The sequence below is a fragment of the Aedes albopictus genome, chromosome 1 (assembly GCF_035046485.1).
Source record: "Aedes albopictus strain Foshan chromosome 1, AalbF5, whole genome shotgun sequence".
Classification (NCBI taxonomy): Eukaryota; Metazoa; Arthropoda; class Insecta; order Diptera; family Culicidae; genus Aedes; species Aedes albopictus.
The window spans coordinates 65851931-65871826 of NC_085136.1; the positions used below are offsets into that span (position 1 = coordinate 65851931).

Sequence of the window (19896 nt, forward strand, 5' to 3'; positions counted from 1 at the left end):
AACAAACCTCACCTGAATTTGAGTCTAATCTGAGGGAACACACTGGCCTGGAACTGGCCCTCCAGAACGGGCGAGTCGAACCGTGGGTCGAACCAGGAACGCGGGGCAGCCCGCTCGAACGCTACCGGAAGCATGACGCTGCAACAGGAGTGGCGCCGGCCGGTTTGGGTCAGGTAGCTCTGGATGTACGGCGCGAGCGAGATTTGGATGTCTTCGATGGAACCTTTGTGGCTGTCGGTGAGCACCGGGGGCATCGTCGTCATTGACGTCGACCGCCGGTGGTTGGATGTGGACTGGAATAGAGAAGGAAAGAGAGACGAAAGGGCAGTGTTAGGTGACTGTTACATATTGATGATATTCCTGCATTGGAACTGTTTTGATAAATTAGATTAGATTAATAGATCGTTAGAGCAGAACGAATTCTGCATGAACACATGGAAGGACACAGCAAAAACAAAAATAATAAGAGTTCTTAGCCTAAGGACGAAGAAGCAACGAGTATGAATCGGAATGATATGCTTAGAATTTACTGAGTTTATACCTCTTCACAGAAGTCATAAAGTCATGCGGTGATCACCTAGTAAATATACTCTTCATTCGATTGCAGATTGACAACATAAGATTAATTATTGAACTGAACATGTGCCTTGGTCACCTGTCGAGGACCTGTAATGATGGTTTTAATTGCTGAAAGCTTTTCGTGCGTAGTCCTTGGATATACGACCTAATCCTCCCTGGAGCCACCATACAATAGAGAGGTAGCCGGCATTATATTGATTTAAATAATGTGATGCAGCGTCTAAGTTCTTTTGTACTTGTTTAAGATATCCCACACTGGTTGTCACAGAACATCGATACGCAAACTCGCCAGTGTATTGAAGGACTAACTGTGGGCAAGTCATCCAAGTGCTACAAAAAGTGTTCTTCTCAGGATCCATGGTCTCCGCCTACCTTGCACCTTTCCGGGGACCCCTTTCCATGTCGCAGGCTCGGGCCTTTCGCAGTACGCTACATCCACGACAATGACCTACCAAGGAGTTCTCAGCGAAGGGTCGGGTTCTACCGCAGGGTACGTAATCGACTTCCGAACCCTGCGACCACCTTAAGGTTGCGACTGACCTTGACTCTCCTCGAGTCTCCGCGTCACCTCCTCTGTAGTTCTGATACAATATGGATAGAAGTCGTTGGAACGACGACACTGGCCAGTAGCTTGCGCTTACTAGCATCCACCGCAGAACTATTGGACATTATCCAGGACAGTGGCACTGTAGCTGAGAAGACTCTTTCACAGGCGTAACTGACATGGTTACCATAGGCTTGATGAAGCACTACGCTAACCACCGCGGTGCACCGCTTGCTGCTTCGACTGAAGTTGGTTCACAACAAATTCCACAGCTTCGTGGTGAGCCAATACCAGTTCCCTGGAGCTCATCAACTCCTCCACAACAGCGATCAAGTGAGCAACAGTCAGCTCCACGTCTTCGGTTGATTCACAGTAAAACTCCAGCGTAGTATCGTCAGCGAAACCGACGATGGCTACATCCGATGGTAGTTGCGACTGGAACTTGATGTTTACTTTTATGTTCGGCTATCTCAGTCATACACTTAATTAGACGTTATATGTTTATTTTACCCGACGTTTCGGCCATTGGGTGTGGCCTTTTTCAAGGGAAAAAGACGAGAAACCATTTTTCCCTTGAAAAAGGCCACACCCAATGGCCGAAACGACGGGTAAAATAAACATGTAACGTCTAATTAAGTGTATGACTGAGATAGCCGAACATAAAAGATAGCTACATCATTGGGAACTCCAACCTCAACAGCTCGTTGTTCATGACGTTCCATGATACTGGACCCAGGTTAGAACCTGGCGGAATTGCTGAGGTTATTTGAAAGCACTTCAACAATAGGACTAGGCTCTGCAGATTATAAACCTGTGGAAAGATTTGCACGTCCAAACATGTCTGCATGGAAAGATCTGGTCAACCCGGAAGCTTCTGCAATGGCGATTCCGTCCGGTTCTGGAAGCTTGCTCACCGCTTAAGGATTTTGTAATCCCCTTTAGTTTTTATCGGTCAATCTTCGGCGATCTTACGAAGGGTGGCCAAGGACTAAGGCCATTTCTGAAGACTGCTCAGTGGGAGCCGTTACACCTCGTATCTTGACCATCACGACTCTGTAGATATCACTCCACGGGTTCGTATAGGCAATCTGACAGATACCTTCATAGCAGGCCTGTTTGCTTGAGTCCACCACTCCGCCGGAGGTCTTCAATTCCTATGATAGACCTGCCCGGGCATGGTGGCATCGCCTATCAACTGGTTCAAGCTTAGGCCGAGTAAGTTTCACTCATGACCGAGCGCTTCCTTGGATACCTCTTCGTAGTATACTGTCTACCACCAACGAAAGCTTGGCCTAGTCGCCCATTCCTCTACCCACTCTACAGCAGGCCACGTATTTGATACATAGCATGCCCACTGTCCAGTGCCTCTAACAGGGTCTCACTCCGCAGATATGTGAAAGCGCTTCCTCATTCCACGACCCAGACGTTGAAGTCACCCGTTATTACCATCGGGCTTCGCCCTGTCAGAACGGTTATCATACAGTCTAGCATATGTGTGAACTGCTCGATCGAACATCGTGGAGGCGCATAGCAGCTACAGAAGGAGGCCCCGTTCTTCTTTGTAACCACGAAGCCATCATGAACTACACCGTTAAGAGTTTGCCGTTCGCGGATTTTCCGGAAAAATCAAGCTCTTAGGAGGGTTCGTGTAGCCTTGCAGCTTATGGCCTTCAGCGATACATTACCAACAAAGCATGCTCTTGCCAGGGACTTTACAGTCCCATGATTTGTGTCCCAGTTCGAGACATCTGCAGCAAACCTCAGGTAGCTTATATATGCTCAGCTTGTGTATGCATACCGTCTAGCTTACCTCGAGCTTCCCAATCTCAACGGACTTGTAAACGTCTGCCACAGCTAGCGGAACCATGTCCACCTGTGACTCTGTCGGATATTTGCGTAGCCGAACAACTGCAGTGACCACATCCACCTCGCACTGTGTGCCGTGACAAGCTCTTTTGTGTCCTCGATCTCGTCTAGGTTTTTAAGTTTAAAAGTCGAATCCGCGGTGAAAGTCGTACCCTCGTCACCCTCACCAAGGACTTCTACCGCCAGACACATAATGGCGACAGGCGGTTTGTCTTGTTGGAACCCGAGGATCATTTCGCGGTACGAATACGTCGAATATCACGTACGTCGGCTCCAAGATCCATCATCTTCAATAGTATTTAGGTTCATCCGTCTTGATAATGAGGGTGTCGCCCTTTCCTCGCTTGGCCCTCCCTGAGCTCCTGATCCTCTTTGTTCTTTCGCCTATTCACTAGGGGCCAGAAGTCGTGCTACCGTAGTTTCGTTCTGACCTATCATGCCTGAGGACCCACATAGCCCTTTGAGACACTTGGTGGGGCCCGACCTATGTTGCCCTTTCATTTCGGCTTTACACTTTCCTGGCCTTGTGTTGCCTCGCACGCGACTACGATTGCGTTGTGTATACAGTCGTATCTGGCGTCCTTATCGGGCACCCGCGATTCAGAAGTTTTCAGTCTGAGTTGCCATTGGTCCCTTCAGCATCACGGATTTCGTTGCTACGATGTTTCAGCAATCCTTATTTGACGCTCTTGCACCTGGGAGCCTAGACGACTCCAGAGAAGTACTTTGAAGATACGGAAACAACAGAGATTTGCTTACAAGTTGGCAAAAGAAGTTGAATTATTGAACTGATCGCGAGCTTTGGTTACCCTCCTGCCACGAAATCTCATATTGTTTTCATTGCTGAAAGCTTTCGGCACATACTCCTTGTACACAGGACCTAATCCTCCCTGGAGCCACCATACATTTAGGAGGAAGCTAGAGTAATATTACTCGCTCATCTTGATCTAACTACCCACTAGCTGCTTTCTTGTAGGCACTCCACGTATTTTTTACAATATCTAAGTATTCAAGTAACGTTAACAGCTGAATAACAGCTTATACAGGCAAAATAATCAAATTCAAGCTTAAGAGCGGCTTGTTCATCTGTTAAACAGCAATAACGTTTCCCAAGTAACAATGGTAGCTGAATAGTGAGAATCATAGCTGAACAATGGTTGGTTAATGGTGTCAATAGCTGAATAAGCTGGAAGCTGAATATCAAGTTGAATAGTAGCTTGTTGAGTGTATAACGTATCTCTTGAACAGCCTATCATCGTAAGCTGAATATGATACTCAATAGAAGATAATCCATCTACTCTACATTTCTTTATTCAGCTTATCTTCAATATTCAGGGTTTAGCATTAAATAAAATAAATATTAAAAACAACACTGTGGCACTCAGTACCACTACTTAAAAAAAATACTAGAGCAATGTGAAAAAGTCTTATTTTCGAAAAACATAGAAAAAGGATTTTGTCCTCTCCGATCATCGAACGCTAGATTTCATAACTGCAGCAGAAGCCACCGTATCCAAAAGCAACTTACACGGAATAGGCAAACGATACAGTATCAAGCGAAATATTTTTATTTGAATAATTGTAAGGCATCAATGATATCCCTAGTGTTAAACAATTACCAGGGGAAAGAGAATCGGCAGGCTCCAGTTCCCTGGGCAGTGAAGGTGGTGGTTCGTGATGCGCAACTTGATGAGCCGTCGGAAGAGGAAATCGATTGCTTGTCAGAAGTACTCGGCACTTAATCAAACTTCTACAATGAACTAACTAGAAAAGCATAAACATTGTCAATTGATCATAATGTTAGGCATCAAGGATTAAAAGATCTTTCACGGGGTATAAAACACCAATACCGAGATGACGAAAGAGATGTGGGGTTTTCACGTCGAAACTGCCAGCATTCCCTAAGAATAGATAAAAGAACATGTATCTATCCACGCCTTAGTAGTATTTTAAGGATATTTACCTGTATTTTTTTTATTCATTTTGAGTAACTTCACCAGAGATTGATTGATTGATTTAGCTTTATTTGAGAAACTTTCAGCCCATTCACCAGAGATTCACGATTATCATAATCGAGAAGCATTGAACTGTAAACAAAACAATGATGTTTTGACAGCTAATGTATGCGTTCATATCCAGCACTTACATCGCTTATTCAACCTTAGCACAGCCTTTGTTCAAAGCCGTTCAACCTTTAATCAGACATGGCAGTATATAACTTGTTCTCCCACGAATCACTATGCCCGTACCATTCCAGGTGGAGCAGATGCTAAGGTAAGTGACTATAGATCAAAGCATCCAAGTTCGATTCTCAATTATAATAAAAATTTGTATGTTTCTCTTTCAGCCACCATGAATTGTATCCTACATCTACGCCTACAAGAGCCTAATGGTAATTCTGACTAGAACTCTGTGGGACAAGTTTCATTTTTTTTGTTAGTGCTGCATAAGTGATGATTAATTGCTGAATTAAAGATGATTAAGCGACTCCATTGCTTCATCTGATCCTTATCTGTTCTATAAATAGAATAATAAATTATTCTCATTCAGGATATAAGCGCTTCTTCAACCTTGATTCAGCCACGCGGAGAACTTAAATCAACTTATGGCTGAATAAAATCACCAAAATTGGATGTTTAAGAGCTGAACAAACGATTACAGTTCTTTTGCGCAGCTTTTGTTCAAATGAAGGCTGATTTGCACAAGCTACAGAAGCGCTTAATCAACATCAAATTGTTACCTGGGTTGTTGGGTAATCACTGACGATGCAGACCTTATTTTGCTTACTTAATACTCAACTATCCCACACACATTTTGCTGTATAAGAGTGGAACAAACCACTCTTAAGCAAACTTCAGCTTAAGAAGCTCAGCTGATTCAGCTAATTCATTTGCTCGGGTAGGTTATTGGGGTCAGTGTCATTACCGTACGTGGCCAACAATCCTTTTCCTGTATCCTTAAAGAATGGTCACGCCGACGCAATTGAGATCGAGCGGGAAAAGCAATACTGACAAATTTGATATAAACATCACAGTCTATCTGCTCTTGGTAGAGTTGTCCCACTCTGGCTGTCACCTTGCCATAGTGGCGACCTTTACATTGAAGTCTCCCACTATTACCACCAGCCTTCGCCCTGTCAGCATGGTCATTCAGCATCTGCGTGAACTGTTCGATTAACCACCGTGGAGCAACTGTCAAAAAACACTCCTTTGTTCTTGGTGACTACGGATCCATCGAATCTTCGGCAATCATACCGATCAGTAATTTTATAAAAAAAAAACGCTTGGAGGTGGGAATTTCTAGAGAAGCTTTTGGAGAAATCCTAGAAGGCATTCCTAGAGACAAGCTCTGGATTGAGACTCAAAGAGGTACTGTGGAGGGCAGTCCCGGGAAAATATCTATCAGAAATTCTAGAAAAACTGCCGACGGAATCCAAGAAAAATGTATGAAGGACAATTTGGGAAGAACTGTGTGTTAATTATCAGGTAGAACGTCTACAGAAATCCTTGAAAGAGCTTCGGTAGGAATCCCAGGATAAGCTCTAATAGGAAATTTAAAGAAATTTCAAAAATAAACTTTTAAATAAACTTCAGGAGAAACTGTTTCCGAAATATCTGTACAAACTACCATAGAAATCCCCGGAAAAAAAACTGCGTATAAAATACCACAAGGAAACCTGTTGGAAAACGGAAAACTTCAAAAGATATCCTAAAAGGACCTTCAGTTAAATTCGGAAAAAAAATTAATGGACAGAGTGTCTGTCGAAATTCATTGAGGTACCCCAAAAGATTTTCAAGTAGGAGATTCGGAAATATTTCCTGGAGAATTCCTGTAGGACTTCCCTAGAAACTCAGGAGAGAAACTTGCGAAGGAAACTTAGAAGAACCAGCATGATAAATTGAAGAAGAATTCCCAAGAGAATTTAGGGAGGAAAATGTGACAAATCATGGAAGAAATTTCAAGAGGAATTCAAAAATAACAATAATCCCTGAAATAATTACTCTTGAAATCATTGAGGAAGAATTTCTGGATAAATTTCCAGCTCGCAGATTCATCTTTCAGTCTGATTAAAGAACTCTCCGTTTGTTCCACTGGCACCGTTCTACTGATTCTTTCTGGATTAAACCGAATGCAAGCGGATCAGATAGCTGTATTCTGTAAAGGATAACATTAGCAGAAATAAAACGAATGCTTATCCATAGAACGAAAAAAAATAGCATGGACTGGAATGATATGCGCAGAATTTACTGGATTCTTTAGCAATTCGATTGCAGATTGACAACAAAAGATGAATGATCGTATAGCGACTCTGGTTACCCGGCTAAGAACTGTGATGTTTTTTGTCGTTACAATGGGGGAGAATCGGTTCTTAGACCGCGATAGGGAAACGGAAGACATTCGCCAGCTCAATAATTTACTCATGAGATGCAGGCCCTATTCCTCTTTGGAGCCACCATACGGTAGGGAGGGAACCAGTGCAATATTATTCATCATCTCGTTCTAATCATCATCCAACATAAAGACACTAATGTATAAAATATATGTTTCCTTAAGGTAGTCAGGTCCCGGATAGAGGTAAAGAGCTGAAAAATAGCATATTTTGATTTGGAAATAAAATTGTGATGTTCACTAGATTGATTTTAGAGATAAAAAATCTAAAAATAATATCATAAATTTACTCCTGGAATATCAGCATCATATCATATTTAGATCTTAAAAGATCAAACCAAAAGCAGCGATCTATTCGTTTGAAAACTCAAATGTTGATATCGTATAGATGTTCCAGCAATACTCCTGATCGTCAGTACTACACCTCTACCCGTGGTATCACGCAAGGACACTCTTCAAGTCAAATTAGCATTCATTCATTTGCAAGGGTCACGTCATCAGGATTCAGGATGTCGGATAGCAACCCAACTGAAATGGTTCTCGAAAGTAATCCAACCGGTACAAGAGACGTGGTGCGCAGTGAACTATAGCTATAGGTGGGTCGATCAAGTGGAGGACGATCTGCGGACCCTTCGCAGAGTGCGAAACTGGAGACACACAGCCATGGACCGAGCAAAATGGAGACGACTTCTATGTACAGCAGAGGTCACTGAATTTATTTACCAAGTTATGCAGGTGCCGACTTCTCTGTAAAACATGAGTGCAGGTCTAGATTTATGTGAACATTAGGAATTCTTTCTTGAATTCCTCCAGATACTTATTCTATGATTCCTCAAGAATGACTTTTCGAGATTCTTCAAGAAGATTCTAGTGGAGTTTTCCCTGGAGCTAATTCTGAAACTTCTCATCCGCTGAAGGAATCACAGAAAAAAAGTCCAGGAAAAAATCAGAAGATATGTCCGAAGGAATTCTACAAAAGAAATATACTAAGAAAATCTTTCGGTAAAAAATTCAAAAACAAAATCCTGACGAATCTTAACCCTCTAATACCCAATCCCGCCTTTAGACGGGGTATAGTTTGAGCATTTTTGTAATTTTTGTTTCGTGAAAAATCAATTTTTTAATATTTTTGGCTGAAATTTAGGACTGTTTTGTATATCTCAAAATATTTTTTGGTGTATTTTAAAGCGTATTTACAGTTTTTAAAAATCATTGAAAAAATGATGTTTGAGTCACCTTTCAGAAGTCAATGTTTATTTAGTATTGAATCGCTACAATTAACATATTTTAAATTTTTCCCAAATCATTCTATCCTTGTTTAATGGTTTAAGCGAATTGAATACACTCTAAAATTATTTTCCTTAAAATTACACGGAAAACAAAATTTTCTGTGAAAAAAATTTAAAATAATAATATTTCAACAATAATCATAAAATCTCAAAAATTTTTCATCTCAAAAAATCCGTACCCCAAATTGGCTTCCAGGAAAAATATAAAAGTGAGAGGATGTTCAAAAATAAAAATTAGAAAAATCAAAAACTGAAATTCACGAAATCGAGAATTAAAAAGAATCATCTTCCAAAACATGTTTAAATCGATTTTAGATGGCGAAAAATGATATTTAGATCAAAATCAAAAATTTGGGTATTAGAGGGTTAAAGAGGCCTTCTGGAGTAATTCAGGAAGAAATTTCTTGAGGATCACCACGAGCAATTTTCAAATAAATCTCAAAAGGAACACCAGTAAAAAAAATCCAGAAAAAAGTTTTGAGGAATTTTTGATGGAACTTCTTAACAAAAAATACTCATTAAAACTTCAAGAGTAACCTCAGGGAAGAAATATCTGAAGGAATTCGTTTGTGCCAGGAAGCTATACCTAAAATGCATTAGAAGTTTGTGCAAAAAATGTGCAAAACGTGTGCAAATGTGCGTTCTATCGATTGAACGGTTATTTATACACGAAAATTAAAACTGTTTGGTTTGTTTGACTGCCGAACAAACCTTATAGAACGCAATAAAATTATTTCGTACTCAGAAAAACGTGCGCTTTGGACCCTAGCTTAGTCCAACATTTTAATCACCACACTATCCATTTTCTGGAAAAATCAAGGAAGGATCTCCAGGAGCAATCACAGAAAGAACTTAGTAAATAATCTCAGCAGGTACTGTTCGACAAATATCAGAAGGAGGGTAGAAATCTACTTCGTCATATGCGCTGATTCCCGTCATGTCAGACGGGAAATAGCAAATAGCTATAGATATTCCAACTTGCCTTTGCCAATGGCTCATCAGATGGAAGCAAAAAGATGTAGACTATTAATAACCAGCACCTACAGCACTGAACATCGAATAATTACACAAAATTCCACGTTTCAATTCCACTTTACCTACGAGTTGAAATTTTTCTCGTTTTGAGTACGACGAAGGCAACTGCACCAAAGCAGGAGCTACCTTACCATAAAATTTTCAATTCGCCATGATTCACTGGTCGAACTGACCTTCAATTCAAACCCAATAAAAACTCTGTGGCACACAATGCGATAAAAGCTGTTCAATTTATCAAATCAATCGCTTTTCCCGTCGGTAAAATGTTTGTTTGCAGTTGTCTTCATCTAGCCAGGATGCAAGCAAATATGTATGTAGATTTTGTACATACGAAACATCGCATTTCACAACTACAGAGACAGGTTTCTTCGTAGCACTGTGATGGCATATTATGATCTGGCGGGCAAAAATATTAACCCTCTAATACCCAATCCCGCCTTTAGACGGGGTATAGTTTGAGCATTTTTCTAATTTTTGTTTCGTGGAAAATCAACTTTTTTATATTTTTGGCTGATATTTAGGACTGTTCTGTTTATCTCAAAATGGTTTTTGGTGTATTTTAAAGCGTTTTTACATTTTTTAAAAATCATTGAAAAATTGATGTTTCAGTCACCTTTTAGAAGTCATTGTTTATTTTGTATTGAATCGCTACAATTAACATATTTTATTTTTTTTTTTTCAAATCATTCTATCCTTGTTTAATAGTTTAAGAGAATCGAATACACTCTAAAATTATTTTCCTTAAAATTACACGGAAAATAAAATTTTCTGTGAAAAAAAAAATAATAATTTTTCAACAACAATCACAAAATCTCAAAATATTTTCATCTCAAAAAATCCGTTGCCCAAATTGGCTTCCAGGAAAAATATAAAAGTGTGGGGATGTTTAAAAATAAAAATTAGAAAAATCAAAAACTGAAATTCACGAAATCGAGAATTGAAAAGAATCATCTTCCAAAACATGTTTAACTCGATTTTAGATGACGAAAAATGATATTTAGATCAAAATCAAAAATTTGGGTAGTAGAGGGTTAATTGAAATATTTTGGCCATTATCCCAAAGCTACATTCATCTCAATTGAAAAGCTTTCTGCTCAAAAGTAATTTGAACACATGATTCGATTTGGATTGCGAAAAAAAATACCGACTAGTTGAAAAAATACCTATGGTCCGATCATAGTTTCTAACCATCCTATGACCATAGTGTCACGTAGAAGGTGTGGCGGGAATTGAATTCAGGTTGTACCCGAAATAGACGTAGACTAAACGAAACCAGAACTCGAAGGGTAATTATTCTATATTATTATGTTAAGAAAATTGTAGTTCTGTCATACTTGAAAGGAAGCTAATTTATAAATTAGTATTTTTTTCCAAATTGACCATGACACATTAGGCAAGGTGCAAATATAAAATCGATCATTATTCGATTGCGCTTAGTTAAACGGGAATTAGATAAAAAAAAAACCTACTTTTTGGAGGCGTAACAAAGAAATTCCTGGAAATATATCCGAAGGATTTTTTTATTCGATGAAAATCTTTTTTTTTTGTTTCTGCTTAGGAAGAAGATTTGGTTGGATTTTTATTGTCTGGTTCTTTTATAATTGAATGACTTATTTCAGTACAGCAATATCCTCAACCCGTTCATTGGGTGCAGTAAATCCAACAATTACTCATATTCCAATCGCCACCTTCCTTCGGCAATATCTAAAATCAACTCAACCGACACTCAAATTCGAATCGTGACCATCATAAACTCTGAACATTGAACAACCAGGCAGCGCACAAGCCACCAATCCCCGTCGTTCGTCAATTAAAACCGGGGCAATTTTAGAACGATTTGCATCTGGCTGCAAATAGCGCAACGGGAAACATTATCGTGCAGTTGCCGCCGCCACCACCGCGCCGTGATTCGCGTGTATGAACATCACGATCGTGTGGCTGAATCTCCTACACACCCCTTTGAGAGCTGGTGTTTCGACTAATGTTGAGCGAAAACAATCCGACGTAAGAGAACAACAAATGAATGTGAGTCAAACTGTGCTGCGATTTGGTGACTTTATCACTACCTACTAGTGGTCCAATATCTCCTCCGTGACAGGACACGTGCTGTACTCTATACTCACCCATCTCCCAATCTTCACCAGGTCGCCCAGTGAGCAATCGCTCAATCTCACCTCACGTATGACACTATCGTGGGCAGTAAATCTTCCTTTGAAGAATATCTTTTCATCTGGAAATTGATTTATCTCTGTATTTAAAATTAGAAACGGTGAATGCGATACGATTGAACGGAGGAGGTAATGCTGATAAGAGAAGATTTTGAATAGGGTGACTAAGGGTATCCTCGGCAGGTTTGTTCTCTTCGTCAAGGAGGAAGGTTTTTGTAGGCCAAATTGCTTAAAATTTGGTTGTACAATTCAACTTGATTTGGAAAGATTTGACGCCAACTTTGAGTTCAACATTTACTATTTACTTTCAGTCCTGGGTACGACTTGCTTGATTTCGTTGTTGAGGCTGCTCCGCCTTGAGCCTCTGGGTCTGCCTCTGATGCGATGTCCTGCTGGGTTCCAATCTAACGGTTGCCTGCAGATTTCGTTTCCACCCCTGCGGAGAGTGTGGCCGACCCACCTCCATTTTCGCTCCCGAATTTCTGTCGCTATTGGCTTTTGATGACATCGACGATGGAGCTCTACGTTGGAGATCCAATTGTGAGGCCACCATGCACGAATTATATACCACAGGCAGGGCCGAATTTACAAATGTGGGGGCCCGGGGCCACAGTGTTGTGGGGGCCCTCTTTTTAGAGGATACTTTTTTTTTCATTGTAGAAAAATCCAGAAAATATGGAAAATTCTTCCAAAAATAAGGGTTGTTATTGAAGAAATGATAATCTAGCTTAACAAGCGTAACCATAATTAAGGCATCTACTATAAACTAAGCATAACAGAGATCCAGATATGAAAATCTAGTCTGAAGTAAAAGAAATTTTATCAAGTAAATTACGCTTTATCCGAGAGTGTTCATAGTACAGTAGACGTTCGATAAGTGCAACATGTTTACGTTTCAGTTACCGAATAAAATTCGCTAACTGCAACGCCTGACAGCCGTCAAACAGTTGTCAATTGCTGTTGGACGCAGCCAGAATGCACTCAAAAACATCGCAATGCAGCTGTAGTGCATCCAAAAAACATCGCAACTCTGTTGACGTTTTGTTTTTGACAGATAGCGGTGTGATAACTGCAAAATTGTTGCACTTAGCGGACATGCAGTTAAAAAGCACTGCAGTTAAACCGTTTGCACCGAGCGAACGTCTACTGTATTAGATTTCATTGATCAAGTAGAAATTCACGGGAAAGTCCTTTAAGAAATTTAAAAATAGATTTCATAGGATACATTTTCGATAAATTTCAGATAAAATTTATAGCGCTATCTTTAAGGCCAACCTCGAAATAGAATTTCTGGCGGAATCATTGATGACATGTATAGAGTTGCTGACCGATTACCAGGTTTCTTTTTTTTGTGGAACTTAAGCATAAACATTCCTAACGCGAGTTCGGGAGGAGTTTCTGGTGCAGAATAATTGTTAAGAACTCCTTGTGAAACTTCAAGAAACAAAAAATCCATAGTGGTATTTAAGCGGAAATTCTACTAAAAGCTGTTGAAAAAATTTCATCGGAAATCGATAATGAGTTCCTGATGGAATTTCTGTTTTACTTTGAATAGAAATATAAGTAAAATTTCATAATATTCTTCGGCGGACGAATTTATAGTCAATTTAAACAAAAATGGTTTGGAAAACTTTAAATATTTCAGGATCTTTCAATAATTTCTCCACAAATATCTACTGCAATTTTCATACGGATTTGTTAAGAGTTCGCCTTAAATTACACATTCAAGCCAGGAAGAAAAATTCGTCATGGGTTTAATCATATTGAAGAAAATCGGATCTGATCTCCGCCTAAATCCGACCTAAAATTTTTGCTTGTTCCTTCAAAGAAATATTTAAACAATTCTGGAGTTCGATTTGAATAATTTATAAGTTTGGTAAGCGAAATCAAACTCTACAATGAAAACTTTTCTTTATTCTGGTGGGAAAACTTGCAAATCTTAAGGCTCAATTGAGGATGGCAAAGGCTCCAGAACTAAAAAGCACTTTTCCCAAAATGATTCACAAATCGAAGAAAATAAGAATGTCCGATTGTTTATATAGTCAATTATGACAATCGGACACGCTGGTTTTGTTCGCTTTTTCGTCATTCTGGTGAAAAGTGCTTTTTCTTTTTTTTAATAACACCAATAATTTTCGACCGAAATAAGCACGAATTGTCAGCAGAAACCTTTTGACTCTCTATTCTATAGCGTTCAAGATTTCATTTAGAAATCAGGTGAAGATTTTCTCATATATTTTCGTTAAAATTACTTGTGCCATTCACAAGAGTCATCAATTCAAACCATAAAAATCTTAACTACTTTCTGGAAAAGTTTGAAATTTTATTAAAAGGCAGACATCTGCTTCTTTCTAATTTGAAGCACAATATTTCACACACATCTTGAGAGTAGAAGTACTTGTGATAAAAATTAAATCAAGATGTTTCTAGCACTATTTTTTTTTCGGTTCCCATTTGAAGTAACATTTTGTGGGGGCCCCTGAAATGTGGGGGCCCGGGGCCATGGCCCCCCTGGCCCCCCCTTAAATCCGGCCCTGACCACAGGCATCTATCGATGAAGACCTGCACCCGTTCAGTATTCTCCACTGATACACACCAGGTTTCACTGGCGTATAGCAGCACAGATTTCACGTTGGAGTTGAAAATTCGAATTTTGGAGCGTCGACTAATCTGGTTGTTTTTCCATACATTTCTCAAACTCGCAAAAGCAGCCCTCGCTTACTTGAGCCGTGCACCTATGTCGATCTTGGTGCCACCATCGGTCGCCATTTCGCTACCAAGATATTGGAAGCTGTCAACATTCTCCACTGATTGCCCAGCTACCGTAAAGCTGGAAGGGTTGACCGTGTTTACATCCAACGCTTTGGTCTTGTTGACGTTGATGGTAAGACCTGCCGCTGAGGAACGATTGGTAAGATCATCGAGCTTGCTCTGCATATCAGAGCGCCGTTGAGCTAGGAGAGCAACGTCATCAGCCAGTTCGAAGTAATTTAGGTGCTCCATGGTAATGGGCTGCCACAGCAACCCACGATTTGCTTAACGATCAATCGCACCTACCAGGATCTTGTCGATTACGATGAGGAACAGTAGCGGTGATAGTATACATCCTTGCCTCACATCAGCAACGACCCCGATGGGATCGGACAAAACACCGTTGTGCAGTACTCTGCACGAAAATGCCCTGTACTGTGCTTCAATGAGGCCGATGATTTTCTCAGGGAGACCTTTGCGCCTGAGGTCTTCCCATATGTTTCCGTGACGGTCGAAAACTTTTTCGTAATCAATAAACACCAGGTAGAGAGACTCTTGGAATTCATTGATTCGCTCTGTTAGATTTCATACTACGGATGGCTGTTTCTATCTCCTGCACTGATGGAGCTTCGGTGTTGACACGGGTAATGCGTCGAACACTTGGCGGATCATGTTGAGGTGTTGATGGCGTGACCGACACTTGAAAAAGGTTTTAAAGTGCTCGAACCAGCGTTTCAACTGGTCAGCCGGGTCGGTCAGTAACTGTCCAGACGTGTCTTTCATGGGCATCGTAGCATTTATCTTAGTTTCACTAAGGTGACGTGAAACATCGTTGGATTCCTCTAGAAAAATCAAAGACTCCTTCAGAAATTCTTATAGAAATCCTTCAAACAATTATTCTCGAATTCTTCCAATGATATCTCTGGAACTTCTTTAAGTGGTTTATCCGGGTATTTGCAAGGATTCCTCCTAACAATCTTCCAATGAATTCTCCAGAAAGACTTCAAAGAACTCTTCTAGGAATTTCTCCAAGCTTCATTACTGAGATTAATCCAGAAGCTTTTTAGCACTTCCTCCAGGAATTTCTTTCAAGAGCATCTCTTCAAAATAAATTAAATATATATTGCACGACATCTTCAACTGGGAACTCTAGCACTCTTCCAGAAATTGTTCTAATAACTTCTTTTTATGCTTTTTGCAAGTGTTTCTTGAATTGCTTCAAGAATTTCTCCGGGGGATCTTCCAGAAGTCCTCTAAGATTCCAGAAATAATGACATATATGTCCACGGATTTATCCTGAAAACTCCCAACTAATTCTTGCACAGGATACCTTCAAGGATTTCTTAAAAAAAATCCCTACAGGAATACTTTCGAAGATTTCTTCATAAGTTCAACCAAGAACACTTGTAGGACTTCTTACATAGAATTTCTTTAGTAACTTCTGTAGAAAGCTCAACAAGAATTTCTGAAGAAATCCTTGGGAGAATTTAAAAATAATCCCAGAGATGTCTTCGTAAGCATTCCGGAAAAAATCTTCGAAAAAATTCCTTTGGAAGAATTTCCGGAACAATTTTTGCAAGAACTCCTAAATACATCTTGAAAAAGTTGCCTAGAAGAATTTGTGAAAGAATTTCTGAGAAAATCCTAGAATGAAATGCTTGAGAAATCTTTGGAAGTATACCTGTAGAGATCAGTGGAAGAACTACTGGAAGTAAGAATAATTTTTTAAGGAATTTCTTTTTGCCTTTCTCGTACACTAAGTGTACTGGAAAGGCTATATGTTCACTTCAAAAATGACTTTTTGATAGAAGGCTCGGAGGGTCAAGTCACATATACCAATCGACTCAGCTCGACGAATTGAGGTGATGTCTGTGTGTGTATGTGTGTATGTGTGTGTGTATGTGTGTGTGTATGTGTGTGTACAAAAAAACTCACATCACTTTTTGGCAGTAAACCTCAACCGATTTTAATGACCGACGGTTCATTCGACGCGGAATCTGGTCCCATTGTTTCCTATTGATAATGGTTCGGATCGTTCCAGCCGTTCCGGAGATATGGCCATTTAGGTGTTCCGGACCGGTACCCCAGTAAGGACCCAGATATGAAAACACTACAAACCCATCCATGCGACACACCAAACTACGGCATTTTCGATAACTTGATGAACGGTAAGCAGAAAAATAGTCTAGGCCATATCTGAACCGGTAGTGTCCCGGAACCGGTTCCGGGTGTCCATCCGGAAGTGGCCAAACATAAAAGTGGACTAAACTCATGCATGCGACATATCAAACTGCGGCTTTTTCGATAACCTGATGAGCAGTAAGCAGGAAAACATTCTCAGACCATATTGGAACCGGTAGTGTTCCGGAACCGGTTGCAGATGTCCCGCCGGAGGTGGCCAAGAATAAAATTTAACCAAACCCATGCATGCGACATATCAAATAGTGGCTTCTTTGATATCCTGATGAACAGTAAGCAGGAAAATATTCTCAGACCATATCTGAACTGGTTGTGTTTCGGAACCGGTTCCAGGTGTCCGCCAGAAGCGGCTTAATATAAAATTCAACCGTATGGGCTGAAAGTCTCTTTAATAAAAACAAATCAATCAATAAAATTAAACCAAAACCATGCATGCGACATATCAAACCGCGGCTATTTAGATAATCTGATGAACAGTGAGCAGGAAAGTATTTTTAAACCATATTGGAACCGGTAGTGTTCCGGAACCGGTTCCAGATGTCCCTTCGGAGGTGGCCAAGTATAAAAATTAACCAAACCCATGCATGCGACATATCAAATAGTGGCATTTTTGTTATTTTGATGAACAGAAGCAGGAAAATATTCTCAAAACATATCTGAACCGGTCGTGTCCGGAACCGGTTCTGGATGTCCCGCTTGACATGGCCAAATATATAAGTGAACCAAACCAATCAATTTGCGACTTTTTAGGAAAACTGACTAACAATTTGCATGAAACTAGTCTACGACCACATCAGGGACAATCGGTAAGTGATAAAATGTGAACCGAAAGCGGTCAAATGTGAAATTGAACCAAACCCATGCGTGTGGTACCATAAAACCACGCTAATTCGATAATGATTGCTGTCAAATCACCTAGGTAAAATTTTAATATAAACTAACTATATTTTAGCTTTTGGTTAGATCGTAGGAATTGTTTTTGAATACAAATCCTACAGATATTGTGGTGGTACGAATTGATAGCATGTTCCTTTTACGATTGTTGACTTCCGAAGTTCACTGCGGATGATCACAAAACGGATCAGGTGTCGCAAAGCACCAAATTTGAACTTCCGGAAGTAGCAGCTGCACGAGGAGCCGCTGCGGGTGTGAGTAACAGCACAATATCGGATCATTCGTATTGTGACATTGTCGAATAAAAAAAATGTCGTATTAAAGAGTGATGAATACGCAGGGTATGACAGTACATGAAATAGCAGCTTTTTTGATAACACAATGATCGATTTGTAAGAACATAGCCTCAGATCATATTTTGAACAATCGGTAGTGTCCCGAAACCAGTTCTGGGTGTCCCACTAGAAGTGGTCAAATGTAAAAGTGATCCATTCCCATGAATGAGATAAAGCTAATCATGTTTTTAGGCAACCTAATACTCGTTAGCAATGAAATAGTCTCAGGCTATATTTGGGAGACCCGGTAGTGCTCCGGAACCTGTTCCGGTACCGCATCTATAGTAATTAAATGTACCATGCGATACACTACATCACGGCTTTTTTTTAATAACCTGATGAATGGTTAACTAGAAAATAGGCTCATACCACATTAGAGACTGCCGGTAGAGTTGTACGCACAACCAGCGTTTGGTACATCTCCGGAACTACGAAAGTAAATAAAATCAATGCAAGCGATAAATATGTGTAAGAGAACAAATCCTTGACAAATTAAACCCACATATAAACAGACGTCTCACTATACTTCCCAAGCAACACACATGTTATATAAGAGTTACGACACCGCATGTTTTGGTTGTATAGAAGTTAATTTGACGTAATTCTAACATTATACTGGAATAACGTCAAATTAAATTCTATACAACCAAAACTTGCGCTGTCGTAACTTTTATATAACATATGTGTTGCTTGGATTACTACCTATCATTCTTGTTTTCAACGGTCAATAGAATAAAGCCCAAAATGTGCCGAAAAAGCTTTGTCGAAGACCGCAAAGTGATCTGTGATTGCGTAAAAAGTTACATCTTAGCTTGTTAGAATCGTCTTGATATTGATCAGCCTCCAGTGTTGGTAAAGGTGCTCAAGCAGTCAACTGAGAAGTCTTACATTACTCAGCTCGCTTATACGTTAAACATAACGACTATGTGCCATCAATATGTTTTATGTCAATTCAATGATGGCTTTGATAAAATGCTTGCTTTTCTTAAAAAAAAAATCAGGACTTACGTCGACGGAAAGATCGTGAGAACATATTCGACGAGAAAGGCACTATCACCACTAGGTGGATTAATTTGGGTTTTTTTTAAATGAAGCTTGGAAGAACATTTAGAATTTTTTTTGTAATATTTTTGGCAGGAATTTGTAAAATGATTTTCAAAGAAAACCTTGGAAAATAACATGATTAATCAGAGGACAAATTTCTGGAGGAATCGTTTTATTATTTTGGATGAATTCTTGGGTGAATAACAAAGCTAGCCCTTGAACGATTTCTTTGAAGAATTGTTTTGAGAAATTCTTAAAAGTTCGTTGAAAAACACAAGGACAAAAATTGAAAAGATTTCTTGGGGATTCTTGAAGACATTCTTGGAAGAATTTACAGAGTAATCTTTGAATGAATTTCTAAACAAATCCTTGAAAGAACTACCGAACTTTTTTTAATTCTTCGACCACTTAACAACTAATTTACAGCTGTTATGTCCACTAGGGCACTACGTGAGCGATTCCAATTGGCGGCTGCACTTACACTTTGTACAGCGCTATTTTAATTCCACTAATTCTAATTCGAACTGGTAGCCTTTGCGCTGCTGTCACTTTTCTACCCTGACCGTGGTAGAATGATGAGCACGATGTTGCTGTGTGGCTCCTGTTCCATTTCCAGCCCGATTGGGGGTCCATTATGAACTGCCATTAGCCGATATCCAAGTTTCTGGGTTCGTTAGAGCATAGGTGCTCAGAAGAGAGGACACCTGACCCCGCTCTCGGGGGGAAGAGCAGCTGACGAAAAATTGCTGGGATCGAACCCATGACCATCCACTTATGAAGTGAACGTGTAGCCACTACGCTAC

The 19896-nt window shown here is 40.0% G+C and overlaps 1 protein-coding gene across 2 annotated transcripts in view; it reads right to left on the reverse strand.

The window, feature by feature from the left end:
* The window catches only part of LOC109401910 (adenylate cyclase type 9), a 92466-nt gene that overhangs the window by 8103 nt on the left and 64467 nt on the right, over positions 1 to 19896 (reverse strand). For both annotated transcript variants that reach the window (XM_062844704.1, XM_062844705.1), the window contains one exon: positions 13 to 293. In XM_062844704.1, the coding sequence (XP_062700688.1) occupies positions 13 to 293 (281 nt within the window). The remainder of the gene's footprint in view (positions 1 to 12; positions 294 to 19896) is intronic.